Consider the following 10,553-nt stretch of genomic DNA (forward strand, 5'->3'; position numbering starts at 1 on the left):
ATAAAAGCTTGGAAACAAGCCAAGACCAAACAGTGGGAGTCCTGGGGAGGTGGTGATGGTGAACAAGGGCCAACTATAGGGACACATGTGTGCTGACTCTATGTCAAAACACCACACACAAAGCTGTTCATAGCTTCAGGGAGGTGTAGGCAGAGTTAAATCATGTGCAAGGAGGACAGACTGGGGTCTCCATAGCACTGAGCTGCTGTTAACTTTGGAGGGCAGAAATGAGATAGAGACCTGGGGGACCAAAGGGTTTGAAAAGGTTTTTGTGCTCCAAGCAGAAAAGAGCAAGCACCAGGAACCAGGTTGAGTTTCTGCCACATATAATCCTGCCTCCAGGCTGACCCTGTCCAGGGTCACTCTCTCAAATCAGGAGGAACTGGCTCTCCAGGAGAGAGGTGACTTCTCCTTCTGACTCCTCAGCTGCTGCTGGTGGCTCAGCAATGTGAAAGAAAGGGTTGGATTGAGGTGTTGTCTCTCAGGTTGTGTCTTGTCTCCTTAACATCCCTCCCACTCCCTTTCACCCACCCCTGTTCCCCTGCGTGCTGCAGCACACGAGCAGCCAGTGCTCCCCATCGTGTGGGCACTCCACGAGTGGGAGTGGCAAACCTGATCATTTAAACCCTCCAGTTGACCAGTTGGAGAGGGATCTGGCCAGTTAAAGATCTCAGGAGGGTCATTGCTTGTAGACTGGATGGTGATGAGAGGGATTTCCATGTCTCACGTGAAGATGGACATCCCAGACTGGTCCAGCTCATGGGAGACACAATTAATTTCCTACTTCTCTGGTTTTCTTGCAGAAGGTATGGCGGAAGCTGTCAGCGCGAGCAGGGACTGCCTTCAAGCAGGCGAGTCCTGTACCAACGACCCCATCTGCAGTGCCAAATTCAGGACCCTCCGGCAATGCATCGCAGGCAATGGAGCCAACAAACTGGGCCCCGACGCCAAGAACCAGTGCCGGAGCACGGTGACGGCCCTGCTCTCCAGCCAGCTGTACGGCTGCAAGTGCAAGCGAGGCATGAAGAAGGAGAAGCACTGCTTGAGTGTCTACTGGAGCATTCACCACACGCTGATGGAAGGTCAGTTGATCAGGGTATTCACCTCTGATGATCTTCCTAAAAGGGAATTTACTGCTGGGGTTTTCTGCAGAGCTTCCTAGAACCAAAGTGGCTGCCAAAAAAGTCACTCCTGTAGTATTCCGTTCCTTCTCAAGGCTTACTGACCCCTACGGCAATGGCATTTTGGGGAAAGCAACCCTGAAAACCTGAGACACTTCCTTCCTTCCTTCCTTTTTTTTTTTTTTTTTAACCTGGCCTCTTTTTCATGATGTTTCCAGTAAACCCTGAGATCTTTTGCTGGGGAAACACATGGTAAATTTTGTATCTAAGTATGCTAGCCAAGAGCATGAAAGCCATGGATATTCCAGAAACACTATACAAATCATGGGCATTGAGGAAAAAACAGCATGAACTTAAAAAAAAAAAAAAAAAATCACTCTCTTGGAAGGTCTCAAATGCACCAGCATCTTTGGGTTAGTGAAGATTTGGGGCTGGTGACATCAAGTTGGAATTTAGAGTGTTCCCAGAGCCAGTATTTAGTAAGTTTGGATTTTGACGTTTTTTAAGAGTCATCATAAAAGTGCACCTCGGTGGCCATAACTCTTCCTTGTCAGGCTGGTGAGTATTTTATGCACCATGAAAATTAAAACGGAGAATAAAACAGACCCTTCCAGGCATAGGCTGTGAAATAGATTAATAAAACACCACTGGCTGAAAGATGAAAGGAAAGGTACAGGGGTGGTAACACAGGCCAAAAGGCCAAGAAAAACAAAGAGGATGGAGACTACAATACACGGGCTTGCCAGAATGGGAACTGCTTGATCAAGTTCCCGGAAAGATTTCAGGTGCGACAGCTTGCGAGGTGCAGAGCATGGTGCTACGAACTGACTGGGGAAATAAGAGAGCTCAGCACCCTCCAGGATCCAATCTTTCCCATAATTACCTGCCAGGAGAACTTGTTTGCGCTGAAGTGAAGCCCGGGGAAGAGGTGGCAATCCAGCCTCTCCATTCATCTTAACAGGCTGCATCACAACTCCTTTGTGAAGTCTGGGCACAGCTCATCTGCGACGCGGTTTTTCAGGACAGTGGTGTTGGGAGGGCTTCTAGCGCTGGGACCACTGCTGGAAGAGCAGTGAGAGGATGGCAGGCAGTGCTGGGAGCAGTCAGGGGCCGGGCCTGGGTCTGCAGGTGCAGAGTAGCAGATGGGTGGCCAGCTTGGATGGGTGGGCATCCTGGGGATGACGGTGAGAGGGCTGTTATCAGAGACCACCAGGACTCTGCCCTATTTCTCTTCTGTCATGCCCCGAGCCCCACATTTTTTTCAAGCAGAGTTCACTTGCAATGCAGATCCACGCTCCCAAACCTTTGATTTCCTTACCTTAATTTCCCCAGGGAAATATACTTCATAATAGTCATGTTTCAGAGTCCTTACACATGTTTAATTGACTGAGAAAGGAAGCCAATCCACATGCTCCGTGTAGAGCTTTGTCTCTCAGTCATACATACCCAGGAGGCCGTAAAAAGCATCCTAGAAGCCCTCTTATAAAATCAATTGTGAAAGTGTGTGCTCAGGGAATTTACAAAGCATACTATTTACTCAGCTCCTCTTGAGCACGCCTGTGTTTAGCCACCTTCCCATTTGGAGACACAATAACACGATGACAACCCGATAACAATTCTCTGATAAGGTGCTATATCATCAGGACATAAAACTGCTACGCTGGAACATACAAATGGGCCCCTCTCCAGTCGGTAACGAGGCAAGATATTTCAATGAAGGTGTAAAGCTGCCTTGTAATGCACCTGTGGTAATTGCACAGGGCTGCGTACCCTGGGAGCCATTTCTTCCTGACCGCAGCTGGTGATCAGCATATGCCCGGAGCACGAGGTTTGATAGTCCTTTTATCCCAGCCAGTACATCTGCTGCTGCTGTCCATATCCATCTAAGTGTCTAATAAAAAAAAAAAAAAACAAAAAAAAAACAAAAACAAAAAACTGAGCTGTTTGCTTCAATAATATTCTGTGGTATCCATCAGGATGACGGGGCATTACAGACCATTGAGCGGATGAAAGGGAAGAACCGATTGAATCAAATTAGCTTCCCAGCAACTTAAAAATGAAGAGAGGAAGTTTCTGCCGAAGTTGTGAGTCATTAGCTCTATGCCAAGAAAGGGCTGTTGGCAAGGAGAAGGGGAGAGGTGTTAATAAATACGAAGGGGTGTGTGTGTGTTGTCACACCCACAGACCTCTGCACAGCCCTGGCTGTGTCCTAGAAACAGGTGAGGACCGTTGACAGAGGCGGGGACATATGAGAAATAGCAAGAACGGAAAGAATGGAAATAGAAACCCCATGTGTTTAGGGAGCTGGTGGTCTGAACTCTGCCCACGAGCAAGAACTTGTGCTGCAGTCTGGGGTCCTCAGTGGCAATCCCTGTAAAGGGGCCCAAGACTTGAGCTATAGAGGGCTGCAACCCAACAGTTCCCCAAGAGGCTGTACTACTCCAAATTTGTCAAATATTTTTAAAAGCTGGTTACATCCTATTCCCTTCTTTAAGAATATGGCCACACATCAGTTCCTGAGTGACTTAAGTATCCATTACTTATGGCCATTAGAGCACACGACCCCTTGGGCTCACCGAGCAAACCTGAACTGCATCTCTTGAACCTTGTACATCTTGGACATCCCTCAGTTGCCTTCTCACTAACTTCTCTTTTCAATCCAGGCATGAATGTACTGGAGAGTTCCCCTTATGAACCATTCATCAGAGGTTTTGATTACGTCCGGCTGGCATCCATCACCGCAGGTAGGTGGGTGGGAAGATGGTCTTACGCTGACTGGTTCACGCAGGGGGGAACTGGCTGTGGGGTCACGCCCTATGGACAAGGCAGTCCTCTGTGGTCTCTTATGGCCTCTTCGGAAAGCGTTGCTGAGATCTTGCAATCATTTTTCCAAGGAGCTTCTTATGGTTCTGGTGCTAGACTGTTGGTAGAAGAATATGTCCTAGAGAGAAGTGCTTGTGATTTTTTTTTTTCTTTGGCTTTTTCATGTCCATACTGTGAAGGGCTGGGACTGAGGGACATGGTATAGGAAAGCGTCTTCCAACGAGCCATCACAGGTGGGCTGATTCTCCTTAGCAGGTGGCTGACCTGTGCCGTGCAGACACCCTGCTGAGCAGGGACTGCTCAGGTATCGTCAGGTATGAGAATGTGCTTCCCCATCCGTCACAGGGACAAACTCTGCAGGCAAAAAAGATCAAGAACCCAACCTACTGGTTGATCCCAGACACAGCCTTTAACCCCATGCCCTGAGGGCAACCCCAGGACTCAGACCCGTGTCCTGCTCTGCATCATGTAATCCACTTAATAACATGAGCAGAGCTGCCCGACACCTCTTAACCCCCCCGAGGGCATGAACCCCCAGCTCAGCAGTTAAAAGGTCAGTGCAGTAGCTATTAAGCCATCCATCACCAACAGCACAGCTGCCACCACAACCAGTGTTCGACTCTGCTTAAGCACCACAGCCATGGGGAAGCTTTGCCGATGGTCTCTTTTTTTTTTTTTTTTTAACCAAACTTGCCATCTGGGAGCAGGTTACGTACTCCCCGCGTGTTTCTGGCAGATGTGCCAAACCAGCAATCTTGTTGCAGCTCTTTCCAAGCGCGCGCTGACTCTGGGGTGCCATCCACAGCTGGAGTGCACCCAAGTGAGGAAGGAGAGGCAGGTCCCTGCCGCCGCTGGCTCTCTGCAGTCCCCGCGATGGTGAGCCACTTGTTAGATGAAAATGTCCAGGAGCAAATTAACCCACCAGCCCTTGACAATCTGAGCAGCGAGGGGAACTCACATCTTCTTATTGACTCCACTTGACTGATTTGAGCATGGAAAGGGAAGCATGCACAAAGCTGTTTGCCGGGTCATGGCCTTCTTTACTAGAGTTTTTCCCCCTTCGCTGAAAGTCCTACAGGGCTCTTCAGAGCATGGTGAAATGTAGGGTTGGGGATTTTTATGCATGATTAACGCATTGGCAGGTTTTTTAAGCAGACTGAAACCGGTTTAGCAGCAAAGCAAATGGGCCCAGAGCAGCAGGGATGTGTACGAAAGGACTCAGCATCCATCTAGGGACGTGGAGTTCCTTGGTTTAAGCTTTTTTTTTCTCTTTATACTGATCAACACTTTTTATAACATGTTATGAACTGCCACCCCATGCAGGATCATAGAGTCAGTATTGCCAAAGCATTCTCTTTCAAATCTACCAAAAAAAAAAATATTAAAAAAAGAATTCTCACGAACTTGTTGAAACATAAGACATCCCCATGACTCTATGCCAACTCAGAGCAACAGATATTTTTAACCCAATTTTACATAAACAATATATGGCCACTATTAAAACTGCACAAAGGGAATTATATCCCTCCACTCTAATTGTAGTGGTGATTTAAAAAGCACATTCTCTGTTGTTGCATGGGAAGAGGAGAAAAGCTAGTGTGTTCCCTGTGATTCATTAGCTGAATGGGTAATGAAACCATTCCAAGTAACTGTTTCCTACACATTTGCTGACAGCTCCCCAGTGTAAAACAGCGCTCTGACAATATTCTTCTCTGGGCATTTTTAAAGGGAAGTACCTACATGGTGGGAACACACCAAGAAAAAGCTTCACCCGTCATAAAATAACTGCAAAACGTGGAATTTGTCTTCCAGTTCACCGTAAGCGGCGGGAACAACAGAAAAGGAAAAATAAATGCTCGGAGAAGGCCCATCTGATAATGTCAGTGAAAATGAAGGAGGGCAGTTCTGAAGTGCTCGGAGAGACTGTCAGTGTTTTAACACTTGTCGGCAGTGACTGGCTGGTTTTAACTCCCGGCCAAAGATAGGGCTTGACTCTGCATTGGAAATTTATCATTCTGGGGATTATTGCTCAGTGAAAAAATCCTCCTCTGCTGGGGTCAAAGTCCTTCTAGCGTGCTTCAGGTCATGGGCTTAATTCAGAGAGGTGAAAAACAGCTTCAAATTCATTTTCTCTCTCACGCTTGGAGGACCCTTGTCTTATCTGTTCGATCAGACAGAGCCTAAAGTCTCGACCGACTCTTACCAGGGATTCTGTAGCATTTCCCCCCTCTATAAAACAGAGCCCCACCCATCTTTGAAGGACCCCAAAAGCAGTGTTATACAAACACCTTTCCCTCTTACCTATTCCCCACATTTTCAGAGCTCGTTGGCATGTAAACTCATGAGGCCCCTATTTGTGTACAGAAGACAGTGTTTCTAATCCATCCCCACATTTTTTTGCTTTATTTTCCTGACTGTTCCCCCTGCTGCAAGTTTTTCTCCATCTTCTTTGCATCCCCACAGCACACCCCTGCTCTTCCACCAGGGCTGCTAATCTGGGACTTTCTTTCCCCTCTTGTTTAAGAGGATGGAAATGTGAAGGGGTGACCTTGTGAAAGGTGTGGGGAGAGACCCACATGAGCTCACCCACAGCCAGCATCAAGGTCCTGGGTGCATCAGGCTGGTAGCTCTGATCCCCATCTTGTGAAGGCACTGTTGCTGCTTAGGACATGGGCATACTGGGCAGGACTGGTCTGAATGGGGAAAGCCAGAGCACTGTTGTGGTGCTTTGAGACCCAGACAGCTCCCACATAGCTGGACGGGTCCTGGGATGAACATAGCAGAGATGCTGCCAAAGCCAGGCTTGACCTTCCAGAGGCCTGAGGAAACTCATTGCATGCAGTGTAGAGTCTGAGCTTCAACGATTAGTGCAGGGCACCCACGTAACAGGAGACCCAGCTTTGCCACTGACTCTGTGTTCAATTTTGAGCAATGTTTTAGAAACAGAAGGTCCGTTAGAAGCGATCCCATCACACTGGTGGAGCCAGCCATGGCCATAAGTAGATGCACTTTCTAATGACTGTTGTCTCCCCAGGCCCCAGGTGGGTTGATTCACATTGGTAAAGTGTTACGAGATGCCCAGGGTAGAGTAAAGCTTCATTTTATTAAATGCAGGCTCTGGGGTGCGATGTTTGTTGTGTGACTGTGGCATCTCTTGAGAAAGGTGAGTAGGGAAAGGGGATTTGGTCCTGCCAGGACACAGAGAGCAAGGGCAGACTTCAGCCCTGCCAAAAGCCCAGAGCGGGTGGTGGTCTCACTGAGGAGGCCATGGATGGGAGCAGGGTGGGGATGAAGGTCTCAGCACAGGGGGGTGCTGCTGGCAGGGAGGTCAGTGCAAAGCCCCATCACCATCTCCCCCCACCCCGCAGGGTCTGAGAACGAGGTGACCCAGGTGAACCGGTGCCTGGACGCCGCCAAAGCCTGCAACGTGGACGAGATGTGCCAGCGGCTGCGGACGGAGTACGTCTCCTTCTGCATCCGACGTCTGGCCCGGGCCGACACCTGCAACCGCTCCAAGTGCCACAAGGCTCTGCGCAAGTTCTTCGACCGCGTGCCACCCGAGTACACCCACGAGCTGCTCTTCTGCCCCTGCGACGACACAGCCTGTGCCGAACGCCGGCGGCAGACCATCGTTCCTGCCTGCTCCTACGAGTCCAAGGAGAAGCCCAACTGCCTGGCGCCTCTGGACTCCTGCCGGGAAAACTACGTCTGCAGGTAACGTTCGCACACCGGGGTGGCCAACGTGGAGATCTGTCCCTTGGACAAGCCGAGGGCTCATCCCCTGGTGACCAGAGCCAATGCACTCACCTGCAGGGTGCTGTCTGGAGGCACCCATCCCACCACCACCCTCCAACACAGGCCACTGCCTGAGCGGCTCCTTCCCATGACCCATGTCTCATACTCTGTACAGAAGGTGCTAACAATCAGGAGAAGATCTGAGATGTTTGCACTGTAGTTTTTTAGACCTTTTCTATGGGTTTTTTTGGCTTTGATTGTAAGGAAAGACCTGCTATGGAAATAGTTCCAGGAAGGTGCAAGCCAAGCAGGGATGTGTGGGGTGCTTGCAGCCACTTTCACTAATCTCCTCACTGTCTACCTTCCCTAGCCCAGAGCATCCTACAGGAGCACCCAAGCCGTCCTCACAGTCACAAGCACTTGTAGACACCTTAAACCCACAGCTTTCTTTTTTAATTAGAAAAATTAATCATATATATGAAAAATACACCCTTCTGCCGCAAGCCCGGATGTTCTAGTGATTGCAGTAGGAGTCTCAGAGGCACGGTTCTCCCTCCAGATCCACCACGCAGTATGTGGCCAGGGCGGTTTGCTCCTCTGTTTCCATTTAAGCCTCACGCATGCGCCATGCACAGACCCATCCCAGTGTGCACACTCACAGGCATACCCCTTAAGAGTTTTTCCCCCAGCTGTGCTATTTTCACCTCCTCTGTTTCTCAGAAAGCCTTTGCTATTCCAGAGGGATAATCCACACTGAGCTCTCAGGAGTGGAGCCTGTCAGTCAGTAGGAGCTGTAGCAACAGTCATCCGGTACCAAACATGGTGCTCCCAGCCCCGTGTGCAGCTGTGGCCTTGAGCAGATGCCTGGAGAAGAGCACGAGAGAAAGTGTAGGACACATTTCACAGTATTGTCCCAGCCTCTAATTATTGTGGGCTTTGGGACTTCCCGAGCTGAACTTCCAGCAGCCATCTCCTACCAGCACGTCATCTTTAAATTACAATTAAAAAATTACGTCTTTTCACAAAGGGAGGTGAGAGCAGCATCATCCTCCTGGACAGATGGACTTGTACTAATAACCTAACCCCTGTACACCCCAGAAATGTGGATGAAGGAGAACAATCGAGCTATGCATCTGAAGCTGACCCCGAAAGATGCAAATCCCCTGAGCCACACCAGCTCTTGCTCAGCTTTCCCTCGGCTACTGAGGGAATCTGAAAAGGAGGGGTACTGCCCTCTCCCTAACAAGACAAGTGGGCCCAGGAGGGAACAAGAAGTTCAAAGGGGAGAGTGTTGCTTCCCAGGAGGCTGGAAACTGTTTCCTGCAAGCAGCACAGCTGTTAATTATCTGATTCCTTGGTGTCTCAATATATAATATAAAACATCCTCTAGAGACACAGCAGGAGCAAGGGGTTGATGTGTGACCCGGTCAAAGCTAGCAGAGCAGAAACCAAAAGGAGAGCCAGTAACAAATCACGGCACTTTAAAGAAATAGAGGAAAATACTCTGTGGCTAACCCTGCCTGCACTACTTAGTCCTCCTGCAGCTTCTCCACAGCTGTAACCCCTTGAATTTCCCAGCTTGGAGGGGTGGGCTCTGCTGACATGGATAGTACAAAACCTGCAATCACCTCCCTCCCCTTAAAAATGCAGCAAAAATTTGGGCAAGAAGAGTTTGCCTGGCCATGGCACAGGAGAAAGGGGTTGGTGTGGGGACAAAGAAAAGAAAAATATTGAAGGGTGGGGAGGAGGAGAGAAGTGGGCATGAAAGCACAAGCCGGAGCGCTGACACTGACCGGGAGCACCGACAAAATGTCAGGACGAAAGAGGCTGCCTGGGAGGAGCAACACACGCTGTTTTTCCAAGGCTGCCCAGGCAGAGCTAACATTTTAGGTGCCCAATTCACAGACCAGACACTGCAGGTTGGTATCGGAAGGGCCTTGCCTTCAAGTGTTGGCAGTGCTGGTGCTTGCTTGAGTTTCCTAAGCAGCTCAAACGCCGTGTGAGACGCCTTCTCGCCTGGCCATGGGATGCCTGTCTAGATGGACCTGAATCTCCAGTAGGTCCTAGGCCTTACCTGAAAGCCCCCTGTGGATATCTTAGAGATCCTACACTGTCCAAGCACCACTAGATGCCTATGTGCCAACAACTGACTCTCCCCTGACGAATTAGTTGGCAAATATCTGTTTGGCAGCATGATTTACGGAGTTGATCCAACCAGGCTAGCAGGGGAGCCACATGCAAAGAGCAACCTGGCAGTCTGTCTGAATGATGCGCCCACTTCCCCGCCTGGCCCAGACAGTCCCAACAAGCCCAGTGTGTGACTCAAAGCTGCTTTGTGCTACGTGCTTTGGTTCAGTGCGTTGATCTAGACAAGGTGAAAACCAAGGCACGGAGTGCTGTGGTCAGAGCTGTATGTAACACGCATCTCGCTCCACAGAGTCTCATCTTCTCCTGAGAAGCAGAGGGTGTGGCAGCAGCCCTGGTTAGAGAATTTCATACTTGAGCCGTTGGGCATTTCCCCTAATCTGAAGTTGAGCTTGTCTACATTAAAAGCACAGTCTTTGAAGAGAGAGAAACTGGACCAGAGTGATTCTCTCTTCCAGCAAATCAGCCCCAAAATGAAGGCAGTAGGTTGCCAGGGGAAGTTATTACCCGAGAATTGGATAATGGCAACACAGAATTAATTCCATCGCTGTCTGCAACAGTTATTCCCTTAAAAAACGGCTTCGTACATCAGAAAAACAAACATTTCCTTCAAGACTGGACCCTTCTTTCTTGAGGTCCCAAAGGAAGCCTGTAAAGCATTAACTACAACACCTATTCATGCCTCATCTCAAAGGGATAAAACCTTCTTCTGGGTTTGCTGGGGCGGGG

At 49.3% G+C, this 10,553-nt stretch overlaps 1 protein-coding gene across 1 annotated transcript in view; it reads left to right on the forward strand.

The window, feature by feature from the left end:
- Nucleotides 1–801: 801 nt before the first annotated feature.
- Nucleotides 802–10,553, forward strand: part of GFRA4 (GDNF family receptor alpha 4) — a 14,332-nt gene continuing 4,580 nt past the window's right edge. The window contains exons 1-3 of the mRNA XM_026847104.1: nucleotides 802–1,082; nucleotides 3,785–3,865; nucleotides 7,313–7,658. Of these exons, the coding sequence (XP_026702905.1) occupies nucleotides 809–1,082; nucleotides 3,785–3,865; nucleotides 7,313–7,658 (701 nt within the window). The 5' untranslated portion in view covers nucleotides 802–808. The remainder of the gene's footprint in view (nucleotides 1,083–3,784; nucleotides 3,866–7,312; nucleotides 7,659–10,553) is intronic.

Source organism: Athene cunicularia (assembly GCF_003259725.1).
Source record: "Athene cunicularia isolate RWA chromosome 4 unlocalized genomic scaffold, athCun1 chr4_part1, whole genome shotgun sequence".
Lineage (NCBI taxonomy): Eukaryota > Metazoa > Chordata > Aves > Strigiformes > Strigidae > Athene > Athene cunicularia.